The 21,775-nt window shown below is 37.9% G+C and overlaps 1 protein-coding gene across 1 annotated transcript in view; it reads right to left on the bottom strand.

Moving 5' to 3' along the window:
- Nucleotides 1-21,775, bottom strand: part of nbeaa (neurobeachin a) — a 219,380-nt gene that overhangs the window by 88,635 nt on the left and 108,970 nt on the right. Inside the window, exons 17-28 of the mRNA XM_042334427.1 lie at nucleotides 16,948-17,045; nucleotides 16,347-16,439; nucleotides 15,047-15,155; nucleotides 12,159-12,240; nucleotides 11,228-11,351; nucleotides 9,042-9,234; nucleotides 5,123-6,142; nucleotides 4,464-4,681; nucleotides 3,736-3,889; nucleotides 2,314-2,322; nucleotides 1,062-1,127; nucleotides 588-768 (exon numbers count right to left, since the gene is read on the bottom strand). Of these exons, the coding sequence (XP_042190361.1) occupies nucleotides 588-768; nucleotides 1,062-1,127; nucleotides 2,314-2,322; nucleotides 3,736-3,889; nucleotides 4,464-4,681; nucleotides 5,123-6,142; nucleotides 9,042-9,234; nucleotides 11,228-11,351; nucleotides 12,159-12,240; nucleotides 15,047-15,155; nucleotides 16,347-16,439; nucleotides 16,948-17,045 (2,347 nt within the window). The remainder of the gene's footprint in view (nucleotides 1-587; nucleotides 769-1,061; nucleotides 1,128-2,313; nucleotides 2,323-3,735; nucleotides 3,890-4,463; nucleotides 4,682-5,122; nucleotides 6,143-9,041; nucleotides 9,235-11,227; nucleotides 11,352-12,158; nucleotides 12,241-15,046; nucleotides 15,156-16,346; nucleotides 16,440-16,947; nucleotides 17,046-21,775) is intronic.

Raw genomic sequence — 21,775 nt, 5'->3', positions numbered from 1 at the left:
TTGTTCCAATGCCCTCTTTGCCAGTCTCCCCAGCTCCACTACCCAAAAAATTCGACTGATTCAAAACTCCTCCACCCATAAAGCAAACTCTGCACCCCCATCACTTCAATCCTCGCCAGGCTCCACGAGCCAGGCTTCCTGTACAAAATCGAACAATTTCAAGATCCTCATATTTACTTAAAAATCAGTTCATGTCCTTGCATCACCCTAGCTCTCCAACCTGCTTACACCTCACTCCATTACCCACCCCTTTTGCTCAGCTGGCTCTGGCCTCCTACATGTCCCTCATTCCCACCACTTCACCATCTCCAGCAGTGCTTCCAGCAACTATGCCCCGAAACTCTAGAACTCTCTGCTCCAATCTATGCATTGCTCCCTCCTTGTCCGACTATAGATTACTTCCGAAGACCTTCCCATTTGACTATGCCTACAATTACCTCCCTTCTCTCTCCAGTTTGGCATCAAGCTCCACCGCTGTTAAGCATTCCGAGACACTACCCACGTGAAGACTGTTATATATTGAAGAATTGAAATGTTGCTATGGACAGACATAAATACAAATGCTATAGCTTAATGTTTGGACTCACCAAGCCTCAGGCATTGACGCATTAAGCCTCCAGATGACATGTTCTTTTCTGCTTCAATCTCACTGAAATTGAGTGAGCTTGAGAAAACCAGCACATCAACCATGGCCATCAGCCTGTTTAGGAACGTTACTGCTGTCTCTGTTGACATGCCTTGGGTTGCCTCAATATTTTCCAGCTCAGTCTTTTAAAAAACACAGGTAACATACCCATATAATGTCATACATTTTTCCTTAGGATATTGTACATACAATTTTAATACAAGTGTGAAAGATAAATTTGGAATGGTATAACTTATTTTTTAAAACTGTTTTTAGTTTATTTATCAAAATCAAAATATCTAAATCATTGTTCATTTACAGTCAAGACATTTAGCTGATGCCATAAGCTACTTGTGTAAAACACAAATATCACTCCAATTTCTAATGGTTATTTTATTTAATATATGTAGGCAACATAGATCATTATTGAACTTACAAGTGATTTGCCAGGGCTGTGGAGTCTCCCATTGTCAACTGGGGCTCTAGAGTCCACTCTGATAGTCTTTTGAAGATAACATTTTGTACAACACGTAAGAAAAGGGGTATTACATTTTATAAAGAACATCTGCACATTATATACAAAAAGGGCCAATGACAAGGGAAAGGTTTTACAGTGGGATACAGGGAAACTATACATGCCACAGTATACAGGTTACAGTACAGTTTGACTAGTTTGTTGCTGTATTCCACCATGAATCAAAAATATTTTTGATGTGCTTCATCACCAAGGAAAAAAACACAAAGTTCAAACTACTTTTTGAAATTTCAAGTCTTCAATTTAGTTTTGTTTTAAAAAAAGTCTCAATACAAGTATTAAACTGAAACAAATCTTCACAATCAATGCATCTAATGTCAATTAACACCAGGCTTTTTTAAAAACAACTGGCATCACAAATAGTAAACATACAGATAATAAGCACATAACATTGTCTTATGCTGCACAGTCTACTGTGCTCGTAGGTTTGTTTCAAAGTTTTTTTTAAAAAAAAGGAATTATCAGTACTCTTTTCTATCATAAAGGAGCCCATTTTACAATCTGTTTAAGTATTGTTGTAGAATATCAAAGACCCAGTATTCAGTTTGATTCAACATCACTAAATCTAGGTCAAAATACCCAAATGTGCTAACTTGCACATTCATTCTTTTTTCATGTAAACTAAACGCTATTCAAGTCTAACTTGATGTTTTTTAACATTGCTTGCCACATTTAACTGGTTAGATATGATTTTCACCTTTTTCTGTCCTTTCATTTACATACTGCAAAGTGAAATATTTTATATACAGTATTTCAATTTTAACCACTTTGAATATTTTGTATTAATAACCACATTTCAAAGCCTGGTAATCACGTGTTTTAGCAGTCAGCGTTTTGCAATAAGCAGCCTATGCACAAATGGTGCACATGTTTTACAACCATTAAAAGATAGATCTTATGATAGAGCTCTTTAACATATTAGCTCCTATTACTTCCGATTAGATTCTTCTTCACATTCTTTAAAACAATTTAAGGTTGCAAATGGAGTCAGAAAAAACAAGTGGAATGAGACGACTCCACTGTAACAAAAAACTTTCCTTTCCATTCAAAAAACACAGAAAAACGTGCTAAATTAATTCCTATGTTTTACATTGTTGAGTTTTAAGCACAAGGTGTGAAAATTAAGTCAAACTCAAAAAGTAGAAATACTAACCTTTGAACCCTTGGCATGCAATATGAGAAACACAGAACAAAAATACAAGTTAGAAAGTAAGAATTAATAAATAGGAAGGAAAAAACTTTGTGAATTAAAATTTTAAATGGTACTTATTTATCAAGTTTAGTTAAAAATCTTTACAATTACTTTGCATAATAAGACAAGTTAGTATTTCACTGTAGAATTAGTAATAAATAAAAGAGAAGCATATTTGCTACAGGTTAATCTAATCTAATCTCATTTCTAAAATATTTCAGACTTGTTTTACACTCTACACTGTAAGATAATCTTTACCTTTACTGAACCTATTAATGTAAAATTCTCAACAGTATCTACAATCACATTCATTTGAATAGGTAATTATTATAACACAGGCAGTATTTTGATTATTTAAAATAGCAAAAAAAATAAAATATTGTATTAAGTAACTAAACTGTCATTTAAAATTGGTTTAAAAAATGTCGCTTAAAGCACCTCAAAGGGTCACATACAAACATTAGCTCAGTCAAAACTCACTTCATTGCATATGGTCCAAGAAGCGAGAGAACAAAGGTAGATTTAATGGAATTATGTTTATATTATATCTTAACGTTGGTGATGGATGTAATATACACATTAAAATAAATGTTATTTTGACACATACAGAAATCCATCACTATGTTTCAGAGTATCCAAACCATACTGAGAGTTCGATGCAACCCACCTACACGTAGAGATTTTTATTGGATTGGAATGTGCATTCATCCCTGGAGGGATGTATCTTGTTTACTTAGTTCCAGAAGGCATGAGACGCATGTTGGCAAGAGCCAAGGCTTAGGGACTCCAACACATGTGTTGGGGTACTGCTGGGAGTCTAATCAGTTTGCCATTGAAAGCTCTGCCTGGCATGCTTTCCTGCTGCTTGGCTAGCAAGAACCACCCTTTTCATTAGGGATTTGTCTTGCAGGGTTAATGGGAGCTGAGGGGAAAAGTCTGTGGCCCCAGTGACTGGTCTGTCCTTCGAGGTCCTGCTGATGAGCCAGGCTGTGTGAGCTGTCATCAACAGTGCCCTGGAATACTGCAGACCTCAGGAACTGGACTACTGAGACAGCCACAGAGAGTTGGTTCAATTCTGACATTCTGTTGCCAAACATGTCACTGAGGATTCAGTTTGGTGATGTGGTTTGGACTCAAATTTAAAACATAAAACTCAATCTATGTTAAAGTACACAACATAAACTTGTTAATTTATTTGTATTGTTTAAGATCTATTAGTGAAATCTCTAAAAAGACAGATTTTTATTTCAATTGGATTATCTTAAAACAAGTTTTTTCTTGATGGTTTCATTATTTAGTTGTCTGTTTATCATATTATGGATTTAGTTTTAGAATGTGAAATTCCAGACACCAACACAAGGCGGCACTATGCTTCACACTCACAGAAGGCGATGTTGCTGCTGATAACAAAGGTAAGATTCCACCACAAGCAATGATAATGTTGTCCACCATTTGAGAAATAAGATGAATTGTATTGTGCACAAAAATAATATTCTCATTGCTGTTCACAAAATCCATCACTGACTTTGTGGCATGGCTGCAGAGACACAAACACATATATTACAAATAAGTTTCACATATATTACAAATTCCATGATGATCACTATTACAGCAATCAAAATGGTAAAACAATCAACAATTTGCTGAAGAAAAAAGCACAGTTATCTTCTAATCTAATAATGCTGGATAAACTCCAGCACAGCCAGCACAAAATATAGTCACAACTGCTTTAAAAGCAACAAATAGGAAGAGTCATCACTCAATTGAACGAAACATAAACAAAGATGTGAAAACTAAAATCTTCTGCAAGGACATCATCATGTTTCAACTAGATGAAGCACACAGCTCCCTTAGTGACCATTGGAAAAATAAAGTTTGCAAATGGGAATAAATCATACCTTAGTTCTAGACAAAGTAAATTTGAAATTTATTGCATATAATGTTCAATAAATAATACATTTTAAGTTTACTTTGATCACATAATTTTGGATTGAATAACTCAATGAGATTATTGCCTCAGAATCCTTCAAGTATAATTGCAATCAACAGCTTCCATCATCATTTCTCCACCACACCAAAAATAGTTATGAATAAAAAAATCTTTTCATCACCTTCTCCAAACGTGGACATCAGTTTCCAAAGCGAACAGCAGATCTGTCAGCAGTCGCTGATGCATGGTGGACCACTTGAATTCAGGGATGCGGAACATTGTTGTGCGTGGTCCTGGGCTAAACTGGCGACGTTGCTCCTCAGTCATAGGCATTCCCCGGAATCCCAGATCAACACGTAGGTCTCTTTCTTGCAGAGCTCCTCCACGGCCCTGAACAGCCTATCATTAGAACATTTGATTAACAAAATATAATGTAAGCCTAATGTTCTTTTATAACCAGCAACAACCACATTCATCAAACAGACAAAAAAAGGACCATAAATGGTTCTCCAACAAAACTGGGACTCAACAATTTGCACAGTAGAAATGCGTGCATTATATAGAGATCACTAAAATCCTGATAACACCCAAAATAAAGCCCTTCTTTTCTCATCAATGTCAATTTTTCACGCCTTTGTCCACGTCACAATACTAGTTTCACAATCTCACCTCATTGGCATCATCCTAGTGGCATCAAAGAGATCTCAAAAAGTTAAATCAAAGTGAAGACTAAAAAAATCTCTTTGCTGCCACTAGGAATGATGGCAATGAGGTGAGATTGTAAAACTATACGTTCCACTCTCAGACGATACATTTAGAGGTCAAACCATTTGACCTTACCTGGGTTGTGGTTGTGGTCTGAATCTTTTTAATTTCCTTTCCTGTTTCTTTGCCATCATCAGATCTTTCGGTGTCTGATGTCGTGCTGGCAGCATCTAAATTAACAACAGCTTTTTTTGAAGACAGCTCAGAGTCGATGCCAACAATTTCAGCAAATTCTGTTCCTTTTGAAACTCCTTCGGCCTCAGACAGGATGTTCATTTCAACCAAACTGCTTTGAATTTTGAAATTCTTGTCCTCTGTGGCTGGTTTTGGACAAGACACGTCTGAATTGCTTGTCATGTGAGCTAACAGCCCCAGATCATCACAAGCACTTGTATTTAGTTGGGCATCCTGTATATTTGTAAGGGAAAGATTGTCAGGAGAAGGCAGCTCTGTCAGTAGTTTTTCCTGATGGTTGGCTCTTTTATCAAAGAGAAATGAGTTACTATTTGCAGGCTCATCCTCCTTTTCATCTACCAGAGATATCAAGGGACCACTGTCCCTTTCTTCCCTTGGTTGAGAAATGGAAGTGTCATTGATATTACTCTTGAGGGTTTCAACAGTGGAGGTATATACATTGCCTAACAGAGAATCTACCTCCACAAGGTTCCCATTCTCTCCAGCAAGCGTTTCAGGCAACAGGTCCAGATCATCAAGCTTTACTTCAGTGGCATCTACCTTCTCAGCCTTGATATCCACGAGGAGATCGTGAACCTCCACACGTACTCCTCCTCCTCCTCCTGCCGCTGCTGATCTGTCTGAAACTCCGACTCCATTATTGGGTATCTTTGCTTCTACAAGTAGAATTCTGGAATCTGTGCTGACCGGATAGTCAGTTTCACTCTCTGGGCTCTGAGTATGGGAATTGTCGTCAATTTCTCGAATCTCTATACCTCCTTTGGATCCTACAGCCTGAGATGAGAGGCCCGAAATGGTGCTGACACCGCCTTTTTTTCCTTTCTTGATGTTCTCCTCCTCTTGTCTTTGATACTCTTCATACATCTTGGCTAAGTATTCTTTGTGAGCTTCATAAGTGACCTTAAGACACATAAATATTTGTTGAAGTGAACAGGTAGCTAAAGGACCAATTTATAAATAGAATTTCACATACTTATACAATTAATATTCATTTTTGACTTAAAATTTACAACTTAAATGTAATTTGTTTTACATTAACGATCGGTGTCTGTCACATGGGGAAACCCATCACCACACTTAAAGAGTATTCATACCAAACAGAGTTCTATAAATCCCACTTCTACATGCAAATTTCAGCTATTTACTGGAATGGAATGCTCATGCTCTCTGAAGGGAAGCATCCTGCTTACCTAATTCCGGAAAGTATCAGGGTGACAAGAGGCAAGGCTTGGGAACCCCAGAGTTTCCGTTGGGATCCTGCTGGAGTCTAACCAGCTAAAATCACAAACTTGCCATTGAAAGCACTGTCTGTCCAGCTTTCCTGCTGCTTGTCCAGCTAGGACCATCATTAGGGCATTATTGGGAGCTCAGTGTGAAAAGTCCCTGTTCCCAGTGCCAAGTTTGTTTCTTTAATGAGTTTAGTATCCAGGCCTCAACCACCATTTCTGGTAACTAGTTCCAGTTACTGATTATTAATAATAATAATAGCAATTAGTTTAGCACCTTTCACATCAGGAGAATGTCCCAAAGCACTTCACAAGATATCGTATAAGGTGTAATGATTATTTTGCTGGGGAATGTGGCAGCAAATTTGCACACATCAATATCCCACAATGATGTGAATGACCTATTTTATTTGGGAGTTTATTGGCCCCCAGGACTCCAGGAGAATCGCTCTTCTCTTTGCGAATAGTCTCATGGGAACTTTAACAGGCAGATGGGGAATCAGTTTAACATCTCATTCGAAGGACGGAATACTCACTATATAAATAAATACTTTCTGATGGCTGTTCTATATTGCTTTGAGATGTTCTTTTACATTAATGACATTCTGGAAACACTTTTTTTTGTTTATGAGAAAGCAGCAAAACCTATTCAGCAGCTGCAGGAGTTTCTGTAGCAAAGGAATATTGAATTTCCCTCAGGATCTCATAATGATTGGGTAAGTAATTAGGGTGCAAGAATAAAACAGGTACAAAAAGAACTATAATGTATTTTTGGTCAATATAAAATTGGATTGATTGGCCCACTTTTTCCCATACCTGAAGTACATTCTGCAGAAATGAAATTTAGGAAAAATATAAGTAATAAAATCAAAGCTATAACATTTCCAGAATGTTACCATAATAGCCGATTTTGCGAAGGTGTGGGGGGAAGGCAGAACGGGTTGTGTCACGGATGTGGGGTTTGAAGGACAGTTGAGGGTCAAACAAGGTTACGTACTCGCTCAATGAGGTGTAGTTGCATCCATGTATGGTGATGCAGATAGCACCCAAGGTGTGGAGGCTCTGACAGGAGCCAAGCAGGAGAGCCTTGGCCTTGTTGACATTCAATTGGAGCAAGTTAGCTTTCATCCAGGACTCGATGTCTGACAGTGTCACACATCATCAAGACGGCAGTGGTCCTGGAGTCACGGGTGGAGGCAGAGAGATAGAGATCGGTGTCATCCACATACATGCGGAAATTAACCTCATGTTTGCGGATGATGTCACCAAGCAGGAGCATCAAGATATTGGAGAGGACCGAGGAGAGAGCCCTGTGGAATGCCACATGTGACGGTACAAGGAGAATAATGAGAAGCCATTGTACAAAGTGCAGATGATGAGAAAGATCGAGAAGGCTGAGGAGACAGAACGGGTTACAGTTGGACAGAACGTCATCTGTAATTTTGACCAGTGCTGTTGGAAGTGGCAATAAACAAATTGAAGATTCTGTGCAATTTAATTGTTTTTAGAAAGCTTACAAACAGAAAACCTTATCTGATTCTTACTTTTGAAACTGGCATTGAATTTTATGGAATCCATTATGCATGTTTTTAGGATAATCTAAATTATTCTGCCTTCTTTTCTACATATTGCACTATTGCTTTTGTATGTATAATTAGGATTTTTTTTATAGCATTACGTACAGCCAATAATGCACACTTTTCCTAGCCAATGTCTAGGAATAAGCAAGGATAAGCTTTAATAACTGGAAACCTAGAAATAAAATTGCAACATCTTGACCCTCGGCAACACATGGTAAGGATGAATTTCACCCACAGAATCTTCACTCCACGCTGCATCATTCATGTTTCACTCCTCTGTTGGTATGTTGAACTGCTTAAAATTACAAACGCAAAAATCTAACAAAGTGACCTACTAGCAAAGAGAATAATGATCTTGAAAAGTGGGGAAACCTCACCTCGTAATCATACAAACCAATGCATTGAAAGAAGAAGTTTTTCAAATGTTGGTGTTTAACCCATAATTATTGGATATTACAGACTTAACCGTAAAATCAAAGATCCTAAGCATAATACAGCATGCTATCAGAAAATAGCTAATAATCTGAGGAACATCATTATTGCACGTTTCACAGGTTACCACGAGATGGCAGTGTTGAACTTTCTACAATACTGTATAGTGCATTATGTATGGTCATCTTCAATCCTAGAAGGTTTTTTTGATACATGATGTGTATAATAAGGTGAACACATTTAAACCGCGCTCTTTAATACTCTAATTACCTCAAGGTTAAACCTTTTTTCATTATTACTCCTACTCTAATAGTGTGAGATGTACTCACGGCAATTCTAGGTGCACATAAATTGAGTAGAGGACAACACATCAAAGTAAATTATGTACAAATACAATACAGCTTGCAATCAAAATAATACTGCACTTCTGTCTTCAACAGACTGAAAAAAATATTCCATAGTGGAATCCGAATACTTTGCATACAATTTTCACTTGCTGCATTAATGAGAAAATATATTTTCAAGTTATACAAGTTAATTTCTTCATCAAGGAGATCCTACCTTAGAATGTGCTATCGAGAGAGTATCTACCCAGACGCGCCAACCTCCCCACTCATACTTAATTGCATGATACAGGAGAACACGGAAAATATTGTAAACCATCTCTGTGATTTTCTGCTCCTCGGAGCTTTTTGGATTGATATAACCAAGAGAGAACATCCAGTCTTGCCAGACTGAACACTGTAAGAGACATCTGTAAAAGATAATTCACATTAAATATGTGAACATTTAATTAAGTAGTAACGTCAACATCTTTATGTGTTGCAGCAAAAGGAAACAAATATTAATAGAAGTAAGTATTCAATTTCTCTGGTCAGGCACATAAAACTATATTCCACACATATTAGGGGAAAAGGTATGTATCTGAGGTTCAGATCGTTGTCACTTGTGTTTTCATTTTTAGTATATTCTGAAAGTTTTGTCACACCTATGTTGTGCCCATCTTTGTAGTTTCAGAATCCAGAATCCAGATATTATATTTGATGAAGTGCTGTTAAAATGGAAACATTACCAATTTTAAATTACGTGCAGCAAACAGAAACAGGAAATCTCAGCAGTGATTTGGAAATGCTGGACGCTAGGCCGTGTGAAGCGCATTAGATAACTGCAGGTTGTTGCTGAAATCAGCCAATTTTCTTCCAGTGTGGGTACTGGCCAGTGCGCATACCAGCCAGCTGCTGGCATACAAAATGGAATTGGATATTATGCCTCACTCTTTCACAGGGTGGAATTTTATGAATCCCATCACATTATAAAGGGATTTTATTGTAGTGGCCATAGAAGGAGGAGAAAAGCAGTGACAACTCCCAATCTTAATCAGTATCCGGTGCCTCGTTGCTTAAAATGGGACATTGTAAGGAAGAATTAAAATTCTCTATGGCCAAGGAATGACACAGCTACTCATGGTGTATAAGTTGAAGGAGACTGACCAGATGCAGCTAGCTAATAATGTCTTTCCTTTTTTGAACGTTATTCTTTCCTGTTTCTCACCAATTAGGTGACAAACATATGGTTTTCTCCTGAAGCGTGATAAAGGCTAAGATAAAGATAGTTAGTGCTGTGTCCCTGTGTTCTTTGACATGTCTACCTAATGGATAGATGTTATCTTTCCCTATTTGGAACGTGCTAATAAGGACAAAAGCTATCAGCACCAAATGACTTCTATCATTTCATGATAGTTGGTGCTCAAAAAGTTGGACTGCACCAAATGACTTCTATCATTTCATGATAGTTGGTGCTTAAAAAGTTGGACTTTGGAGTATAAAAAATGGAAGTTTAATAAATTTGGTAAAGAAACGTCTGGAGGAAAGGTAGCACCATTGACTTAGTGCCAAATCTTCAGAGAAGCTAACCATTGTCATAATAATAATCATTCTAGCATTTGATATAGCCCCTTATCAGGTCTTTGAGACTTCTCAAAGCGCTTTGCAGAATATACTGTAAAGTGAATTGACTGTATATACTGTAAAGTGAGTTGACTGTATATCATACCCACTTTCCGTGTTAGTTGCTGCTTTATTATGTTATCAATGATACCGAATTGTCATTATTATACTTGACTACTTTAATTGAGATTTTGATATGTGTGTTTATTTACATTTATTTTTAGTAAAGAATGAATTTGACTGGAATTATTACTGGTGAGGTTTGTTGTCTCGCAAGTAATCCCTATAACATGTGTATGTCAGCTAAGCATGAGATCAGGCTCAGTTGTAACGTCTTTATTGTTGAGTGAAGTGTCAACCCTCAACAGTGAGGTAGATATCTGAGGATGTCCAACCACACAAGGAACTGTAGTCCAGCAAGTGGAAAAAAGGAAAATTGGGTCAAAATTGCAGTATTCCTAAACACATTCTGTTCCTTAATTAAATGTTGTTCAATCTCTCTTTAGTTACCCCTCCCTGGGTTTTTGTGTAACGGTATAACAGAAAACAGGATGAAGATATGCAAGCCACTATAATGGGTTCCTACTTAACAAAGCTGCTGTTTTGGAACCTGGAGTGGACTGATATGCTGCTTTACAAGATTTAGTTGAACAACAGTTAAGTCTGTAGTCAGGTCAGTATTCCATAAATCTGTGCAACTGGAGCAGCTGAGGCAGCCTATAAACAAGGTTGCACGGGACACCTGGAAAACTAAAAATAGTAATATAGACGAACAAAATCTGTAACAGCATATCAACATACCTTCTGTTCTCTCGACTGTTGCTGAACAATTTTATCATATCTGATAAAAATAGGCGCCTAACTTCCATCAGTTCAGTGCTTGGCGTAGAGTTTTTCAACAAAGTAGCTACCACTTTGAGAATCACTAAAACAAACAAAGTTAATTTATGAAAATAGAATAAATTGAATTTCCACCTAGTTTGCGCCTTTAGCATTGTATAAAATATCTTCGAAGGTACATTACTCATTGTCTATCATTGGTCTTCAATCATATTCTTAAATTAGTTGCACATTTCTCCTCTACGTATGAACATTTCTTTTTATTTCTTACAAATATAGTGGCTTCCTTAAACTACTAAGTTCAGAATCAATGATGTGTGCTCATATCTGAAATTCTCCACTGTTATCACACATCATCAAAATAGATATTCTTGGCAACATGAGGAATTTCTCACCACGTTTTATTCTACATGTTTTATATAGGTAGGATTTAATGGAGTGATGATTGGTCTTGTATGTCATTTCTTCAGATTAATGGATAGGTTCTAAACATTATGGGATTGAAATTATGTTATAAAAACATAGCTATTGTGAAGGTGCAAATCTTTTAGCACCAAAATGATAATGGGAGGGGAATGTGTGGTTTGTAAATGTTAGTGTCTGGAAGGTTCTAAAGCTAACGGCAGCACAGTAGACAATCAGGTGCGACTTTCTCTAAACGTTTTTTTATTAACCCGATTAGTCAGGAAATAAGCTTTTCAATGTGAAAATTGCACAAAAAAATGTATGTCATATGTAACAATTAAACATCTAAAAGAGAAACATAGTTAACTTTTCAGATCTGCAATAGTCTCTTTTTGAGGCAGACCGAGTTGATATCGATTCTCATATTTGCTGGTTTATTTCAGATTTCCATCCATTTCAGTTTCTTTTTATTTCTCTATATACTCACTTGGATTCTGAATTTTTACTGTCGAGTCAGGCTCTGGATGAGGCTTATGGACCACCTGTGTGCACACTTGTTCTGTCAAGATCTAAAACAAAAAGTGAAGAAACAAAGCCCATTTGTTCACGGTGGTGGACTTAAACTATCTACATCATCAACACCTGTACTATTTAAGTAATGATGGATTCTTCCTCATCTCTTTAGAGAATTTCAACCTCAATATACAACAACAACAACAACAAGATTACATTTGTATAGCGTCTTTCACGTCGTGAGGACGTCCCAAGGCGCTGGACAGTGTACAGCACTTCAGACCCGAGCAGAGGTCAGTGGGGGAGAAGGGAGGGGAGAGGAAGGGTGGTTGCCGATGGCATGGTCGAAGAGGAAAGTCTTGAGGCGGGACTTGAAGGAGGCTAAGGAGAGGGCGAGGCGGAGTGATTGGGGGATGGAATTCCAGAGGTTGGGGGCAGAGTGGCTGAAGGCTCTCCCGTAAATGGTGGGGCGGGTGGGTTGGGGCACGGGGAGCAGGCTGGAGCCAGCTGAGCGGAGGGAGTGGGAGGGTTGGTAGGGGGTTAGGAGGTCACAGAGTTCTGGATTATCTGCAGCCTTTGGAAAGATTTATCCATCTTTCCCATGAAGAAAATCATCCAAGGCCACTCTCCTTTTAAAAAATAATCACTGCAGGCAGATAAAAAATCTTCACTCTCCTGTTACTCTGATTCATAACAGGCATCATTGTTGGGTAATCTTTCAGTTCGAAAGAGGATGAAGGGGGCTCTTTGCTCCCATTTTTAAGTACCCAAATATGTAGAGAAGTCTCAATTTTTTTTATTGAGTTTCAATTCCAAATTCAACCTGAAAAGTTTACACACAGTCTTATTCTGTGTTTATTCATGCTGGTTTGATTTTCTGCAGCTGCAGTGTAGCCTTGTTATAATGCAATGTTTGGGAACTGTAACATAAGGCAGAGTGATGGAGAAAACAGCAGAAAGACTCAGAGAGAAAGAGGGGGCATTGTGAAAGAGAAGAAAAAGGTACAGTTTGGTAAAATAATCATTCTGTGCAATCTGCTGTGCTTTATCAGCAATTATATAAAATATATTCACCCATAAATAAACAGCTGCCAACCTAAAATCAATTGCGATACTAGGATATACAGGCAGAAAGCAGAGGATGTTTTGTTGAAGAAAAGATTTTGTACAAGAGTGATTTTGTAAGACTTGATTAGCAAATGGCTGCCCTTTGCTCTGTAGATTCTACCTTTCGAATTGTTTTAGCTTTTCAGTGAGTGTGCTCCCAGAGGCAGCTGAGTTCCCACCTCCAGCAGTTCAAGAATAGACAAGTCAGTAAGTAACACAGGAATGTTAGCATGCAGAATCCTAATATTTGTAATCAATACAATCAACAGGCTCAAAAGTCCTATTTCTGGTCCAAGTAATATTACTGCTACAAGCCTCACTTCAGAACTTTCAAAGTTTTTTTTTGGTCAGCCGGTGTTTGACACACTGGATACCCATCATCATGCTTAAGAGTATTCAAACCGGACTGATAGCTCCATGAAAAGTAGTTAAATAGTACAATACTACACAAGAGGAGCATTTGAAATAAAATTACATTACAATTTACCTTTATCTAGCAACTTTCATATCTGGAGGACATCACACAGCACTTAACAAAGCTAGATGGCTACTCGAGCTGGGGGCTGGAGCCAAGGATGGGCGGAGGGGGTGGGGTGGGGGGGGAGGTGAGGAGGGGAATGATGACCGAAAGCATAGTCAGGGAGCAATGTTTTGCTCCTCGTACAAGGAGAGGAAGGGAGAGAATCGGAGTGACTCCGAGATGTAGTTCGAGAGAGCGGTGGCAGAATGACCCACTCCTCCCTCCATATGTTGCAGATCATCCAAAACTCTGCAGCCGCATCCTCTCCCGCACCAGACTCCGTGACCCTATCATCCCCATCCTCGCCTGACTCCACTGGCTTTCCATCACACACAGGATACAGTTCAAGATCCTGGTCCTCACCTTCAAAGCCCTCCCTGGTCTTACTTCCCCCTACCCGAAGAAGGGCAATTTTAGGACAAACATCAGGAAATCTCTCTTTACAAGGAAGACAATGAACAGCTGGAATCGGTTACCAGAAAGAGTGCTAGAGGCCTCAAAACAGGATTCATTAAGAAACAGCTTGACCCTGCCATGGGAGAATGGTAGTTTTTTTTCAGAACACATGAGATCAAATGGTCTTAAGGGCTTTATTCATCTGAACCGCTGCTGTGATCTTGTGATAATGCAGAAAAAAAAGGATAGGCATATGGAATAGCTCTGCTCATGGAAGTGACATTTACCTATCCAATTCAAAAATATATTTCACTGTAGCAAAGAAACATTATTACAACCTAATTTCAAGATTTAACTACAGATGTATTCAAGTACAAGATGAGCCCAATTAGTTGAACAGGTTTTAATAATAATCTGTGATTGATAAATATTTTCCTGACGCAGGAAATGTAAATTCATGACACAGCATTTTTTCTGCAGAATGCTAATTGTGCATATAAAATCCAAATTTTCTAATGCTAATTTGGTCCAAATATGAAACCTCTGAAGACAAATGTTTACAAGCATTGAGAGCATTTAAATTAATAATTTGAGTCAAACACCTCTTTTTACCCCTCACAAAATGAACTTAAGACAAATAGAAACAAAATTCAAGGACCTGTATTGAATTAACTTTAAAAATGTTCTGAAGCAAAAAAAAATCCTTGCATCAGTAATATTAGAATAGAATTATTAGCTTCAGGAAAAAAATACAAAATCTAGAATAACAAATTAAATTCAATATATCTTCATAAAATACACAGCAATGCATACAGAAACTTGTTTAATGGATATCTTACCTCATAAAGTGTATTATACGTTGTTACAGAAAGAGTATTTGTATGAAGCATTAGCCTCTCTCCAAGCAGTGTGAATAGACTGTGCGTATGCATGATCTCCACCTTCCTTCTGAAAGAGTTGCATTGTTATACCAGGCACTACAAAAGCACTACTGATATTAGGTTATATTCATGATCTTTTTATTCACTTTAACACAGTATTTCAATTCTATGATTTCTCTTAGAAAAAGGTCTATCAGATGCATGTCTATTATTTGCAACTTTGGCTTCTTTCCCATGTATTCACAATAACCATGACAAGACCTGGTTTAAGATCATCCCACTCCTAGCACCACATAACAATGACTCCCAACTTAAGAAAAGTATACAAAAAAATCTATTTTTCACATTATTAGAGCAAGAAGAAAAGCATATAGGGTGTAATTCTTGGCACAGCATTATGCTAAATTGACAAAACGTCTAGAAGACGTGAAAAGCGCTACATCAAATGCAAGGATTATTATTATTATAAAAGGATGTATATTTTGATATCATGATAGTATTCATTTGCAATTGAGAACTGTTTTGTCAAACATTTCTTTAATGAAATCTGTGTTTCATTGCCATTAAAGCATTCAAATAATAAATGAGTAAATTTTGATTGAAAATTGCACTTGGAGATATAAAAGGAAGGAGGGAGAAAAAAGTGGTCTCAAGGTGGATCTATAGAACCAGGTGAGATGAATAGGCTGAACATCCTAGTCAAGTTCTTAAAAACAAGTATAAGTATAAGTCCATCTCTGCACTGATCCTGCAAGCCTTTCATTAACTGGTATTTTACAGTTACAATAACAACTTGCATTTATATATCACCCTTCATGGGGGTTAGCAAATGGGAGCACTTGACAGTGGCAGAGTTTGACAACAAGCCAGGGGGAGAGGGAGGGGGAGGTGACCGTAAGCACGATCAAAAAGGAAGTTCTTTAGGTGGGATTTCAATGTGGGGAGGGAGGGGGCAAGGAGGAGGGATTGAGGGAGAGAATTCCAGAGTTTCGGAGTGCAGTGGCTGAAGGCACAGCCACAGCTTGTGGTGGAGCGGAGGGTAAGCAAATCGGATAGGTAGGGAGGTGCGAGGGCATGAAGGGATTTGAAAACAAGTGAGAGGATCTTGAAATCGATCTGTTCGGTAATTGGGAGCCAGTGAAGCCTGGTAAGGACTGGGGTGATGGGAGAATGGAGTTTGTGGGTGGCCTGAGTTCCAGGAAGAAAAAATACATTTACTCAAACAAAAAGCAATCAAAGCCACCCGTGATGTACTTACTTGTGACCAAGATGTTTGAGGAAGTAACCCAGGACTTTCAAGGCTTGGACTCGGATGCTTTCACTTTTAGAAGCCAGTAATTTGTATATAACACTGAGAGGGAAAAGAAATACATTTAAATTACGGTAGAGCGATTCAGTAAAACCTGCATGTGTTTGTAGCTTGCAAGTGCTAAACTAAAATGGACTGGATTTCAAATGTTGGAAGTTGTGATGATACTTTTGCATGAAAAATAAAGTGCAAGCCTATTCTAACACCCCCCACCCCTACTTAGTACAATTCAACCTCAGGTACAGGGCTAATGTTAATATGGACCTGCACTAACTCGCCTGTAGAGCTGACAAACTGACTTCCCTCTAAAAAAGGCTGATGTCTGGTCGTTAGATAAGAAGTAACATGCAGCGCTTCTATGTGTACAAAGTGCTGCATACAAAGAAAATGCAGATGTTAGACATTTTTCGCTTCCAACGCAGCCTCTGAGCTATTGGACCAAGAGGCCCACCTTATAATGAAGTTGCCCTGTATAACTCTGAAAGTATGGCTACTAAAATATTTAAAAAGTGCCATCATGCTGCGAACAATGACTGAATAATCCCCTCACCGTATTCCATTTCGCTGATCAAAAGCAGGTATCATGGATGCAGGGTGTTCTGACATCAGAGCAACCAGTAGTTGCAGAACATCATGGATGTTTTCATCCTGTTGAATGTTAATAGGTAGGCCATCAGCAAATTAGAGAAATAAAGCCTGAATGTCACTTATATTCCTACACAAGGGAGGCTCTATTAGCATTTCTCTTGCACTCCTGCACAATATTAAAGAAAATGCTAGTCATTTCACAGTTCATCTTTTCCTCACCTCCATCTTCTTTCCCACTGTCAATACATTTCCTGTCTCCATCTGATCAGCACTGCTACTTTGAACTTTCCTCTTTTGTTCAACAAAAGTTGCAAATGCATTGTCCCACACTTTTCAACCCTGAATCCATAATATAGTATAATTTAACATTTCCCAGGATCTCACTTTACCTCCCTCAGTTGTATTTTTTACAGATATTTCAACAACAGCAGCAACAATTTACATTCGTATAGCATCTTTCGCCATTTCAAAGCACTTTACACTAGGGACAGCTGGCATTGGGGGAGGAAGGGGGGAAGATGATGTAAAGAGTAGTCCAAGAGATAAGCAATAAGGCAGGCTTTAAAAGTGGGTAGGGATGGTGTGAGTCAGACTGGGGGCAGAATGGTTCAAAGCTCACCCACCCGATACTGGAACAGGACAGGTAGGAGACATGAGACTGGCTGCTGTTAGATGAGCAGAGGGAGTGCCTTGGTCGATAGTGGTGCAGGAAGTTGAAGAAGAAGTAACATGGGGCGAGGCCATGGAGGGATTTGAATGTGATAAGTTTCTTGAATTCAATCACTGGGGGATGGGGGGACAATAGGGCTGTGCAAGTTTGCGGGTGATAGGCTTACAGAGCCTGCATCCTGCATAACCAACAAGTCTTGCACAATACAACAATCTTGGGAATAGGTGTTAGTTGTACAGGTTATACATTATAACCAATGATAAACAAAATAAATGATCAATGAAATACCTATTCATTTTCAAATGTTTTATTTTTATTGCACAGTATTTGTTCTCATTGAAGAATAATAATAATCCTTGCGTATAATAAGCGCCTTATCACGTCTTCAAGAAGTCTCAAAGCGTTTCACAGAATATACTGTAAAGTGAATTGACTATATTTTGTGGGTGAAATGCAGCAGCCAATTGTGCACAGCAGTGTCCCACAAGCAGTCATGGACTGATTGACCAAATTACTATAATTAAAAAAATTAAAGGGATTATTACCCCCGGAAAAGCGATCTGCTGATCAACTAACAACTGGGTTCCTACTTACCTCTCAGTAAACTAGGTAATACTAGCTAGATAATTTACGAAAGGAGTAAGCATTATGATTTAACCATTTTTAATAATTCTTTGTCTGCTTGATTTTCAGTATTGTATGATAAACTGTATATACAAGGAACCGAACAATCATCTGTTTTTCATCTAACGATATTCTAAATAATCCTAGCATGTGATATACTGCTTTCACATCAAGCGGATGTCTCAAAGTGCTTCACAGGAATTACTGTAAAGTGTAGTAACTGTATATTTAGTAGGCAAAAAAAATTACAATTCAATGTCTTTAGTAGCCAACTTAAGGATTGGTAGGATTCTGTGGTAGGTAAATCTTTCATAAGCAAAAAATGTGAAACAAAAAGTTGCTGTTATTCAGACTGTCTGAAACAGAATTATTTGGTATTGAACAAGTAGTTAACTTGCATTAGCAAGAGTACAGCAAAATGAAACCAAATACTGTAATGTGAACAGAGAAGCATATCGTAAGCTGCAATTTCCCACACGGAAAGTGTTCAGTCTTGACTGTCAGCCTGGAGGTGCCTCCAGGGCAATGACTAGGTGATTTTTCCCACTAGAAGTGAGAAACAGAGTGGGAGTCACACTAGGTTACTCTAACAACTCCTAGAAGTTAGATCACTGAAAGAGGCATTGGAATCTTGTTGCTGGTATAGTGAGAAAATAAAATGCCTTAAACCTTAGTTTCCTGAAAGTCTACCAAAACTAATTCTTGATGGGCCAAACATCTCTAAATGTTTTCAGCTCACATACTGTGACAATAAGAAAATGACAGAAATAAAATCCCTGAAACATTAAGAGTTTTTTTAATGTAATACTAGCCCTAATCCCTTAATGATATATACAAACTATTAACCACAAATATGGGTTAAATTTCCGCATGCTTGCTGACAACATAACTATCTTTCTTTCTGAATCTATCTTTCTGACTTGACACGATTCAGGGTTCCTTGATGTTCTAACTACTTGCCTAACACACATCAAGTCCCAATGAGTCTCAAGTTTCTTCCACTCAACAAGGACAAAATTGAAGTTTTACCACCACTGCCACCTCACATGTGGCTCCAATTATCTTGAGCATCCTAGCTGTTTTCTCTCCACCTCACTAAGCTATGCACAAACATGACATTCTGTTCAAACCTTAGCTTTCCCTCTCCTTCCTTACAACCAGTCCCTGATCAAAACCCCTTTTCTTTGCCACTTCACATGCCTTCATTCCTATCTCATGCACAACGTGGCTGAAATGCTTATCCACCAGTCTCCCATTGGATTAATTTCAAGATTCTCACTTTCATCTACAAATTTGTACACCACTCAGCCCTCTCTACTTCTATGACCTTCGCCAATCTCACTCTCCTGCCCTGTCCTCTTAGATAGCTAACTCAGATCTGCTGCATAGTCTCACTCCCTCCATTCCACCATTGGAGGCCAATTCTCCAGTCATGATGCCCCTACTTCTGAAACTCCCTCTCAAAATCCCTCAGCCTCACCTCCTCCCTCTTCATTTTATAACCTCTACTGAAAACCTACAATCACCTTCCTCCTTCGCTGTCTCTCTGAAACATTTTGAGGCATTACCATATGTGAAAGGTGCTATATAAATGCAAGTCATCATTTTACAACATGGAAGGTCATCTGATCATGACATCTGTGCTCGTGTCAACACCCACACTGAAGCTATCTACGTTATTCCCATTAGCCCTGCATTTCTGTATACCATCAACTATTATCTTTACTCAAGCATATATCCAATGCTCTTTCAAATACTGTTATGAACCTGACTTGTATGTAACTGCCTTATATCAGACACTTCATATTCCAAAAACCTTTTGTGTAAACATTTCTTCTAACCTCTATTTTCTTCCTATTTTAATCTGTAATCCATGACCTTTTCTTGCTAAATCAACCAAGGAACCAATCAATGAATCAATCAATGGAAACAAGCTTCTCCTTGGTTGTCTATTTACGCTATTAAAAGATTCATAAATTTGATAACCTGTAATAGATTCTCCTTCCATGTTGCAGTGAAACCATCACTCTACTGGACACCACTATAATCTCTCCCCATGGAAGTGAGATATTTTCTATAATGGAACATCGATTACTGAACATTCAAAATGCAGTCGAACATATGTCTTGTACAACTTTAACATTACCTCCTTGCTCTTGTATTCAATGCCACATTATAAAAACTATAATTAATTTTGCTTTATTACAGTATATAGTTTACTTGCACTCTAAAGGCCTAAATATCTCTACCCAGAGTTTCTTCTACTCTTCCACTTTGAACATTAACCATTTTACTTTGAATGATTATCCCGAGTAGTTGTTAGACATCCTCCTGAGGTAATTCTATAACTTCTGATTTAGCATTCTTGAGCAAACACCAAGGGAAATTAAGCAACTGTGTAATTCTTCTTAATTTCACATTAACCATTTTTATTCCCAAGCAGTCATGCCTTCTCTTTGACTAACCTCTTACTTTTAATATGATTACAAAAGCCTTCACGTTAACTATAGTTAGTGTTTTTTCATACTCCCTCTTAGCCTTTCTAAACCATTTTGGTTCTCTTCTATGAGAAATATTTCTCTTAATGTTTTTGTTGCAGTATTGAACCAAAATTCTTCATAGGCCTTATTTTAAAATCTCATTCATTTCATTGTTTGCCTTTTAATCCTTTTTCCTTCTATTTTCTCTCTCCTACCTTTTCAAAATTATTTTTCCAGCTTTGAAATGCATCCACCCCGAGTCCTACGACCCATAGAGGAAATTAGAATTTCCTACTTTTAATTTTTTTTCATGTATTGCAGAAGTTTGAAGATAGTGTTTCAATGCAGATTTTAGGCTGGGGTTATCTGCCACTAATGTAGCCAATAAAGCACCAGACTAGCCTTTGCTTTGAACTGTTTTCCTGTCACCATCACAGAAGTAATCATTTTCCTCTATATTTCCACATGTTATTCAAACAACAAGCAAACCCAGTGCAATATAAGCAACATATGATATGAGCAATGACACACCAATGCTATAGCAGTATCAAATGATACAATAGGGACATATTTTTAGTGAGAAACTTTGAAGTCTTTATTTTGCACCAATTTTCTAAACTACTACCTTCTGTCACAGGAGCAGTTGAATTTTGATGCAGTGAAAACAAGTTCATTTCAATTCGACACCTGTCTTCAGAGAGTAATCTGGCTAATTCAAGCAAATTTCAGATATCAAATTGGAATGGATGTCTCAGAAATTGAAATGCAATAGCAAATTGAGGAAAACAGAATTTTTTTTCCTGGAATTTGTGGAACAAATTTCACACACAATTGCAATAACGCTCACATTTGAAGTTATTGACAGAGAATCTTTGCAAATCAGGAAAGTGCATGAAATCATGAGCTGCCAATTGCTCAATGAATAACTGGAGTTTTGACTGAAATTGACAAATCAAGAACGAATCGTTCAGATGTGAAGTGATGTTGGTAAGTAACAGAACAGAATCCACAGCCAA

Source organism: Callorhinchus milii, unplaced genomic scaffold, assembly GCF_018977255.1.
Source record: "Callorhinchus milii isolate IMCB2004 unplaced genomic scaffold, IMCB_Cmil_1.0 Scaffold4, whole genome shotgun sequence".
NCBI classification, from domain to species: Eukaryota; Metazoa; Chordata; class Chondrichthyes; order Chimaeriformes; family Callorhinchidae; genus Callorhinchus; species Callorhinchus milii.
Note: the sequence above shows the minus strand (reverse complement) of the source record. Positions and strands in the feature narration are given on the sequence as shown.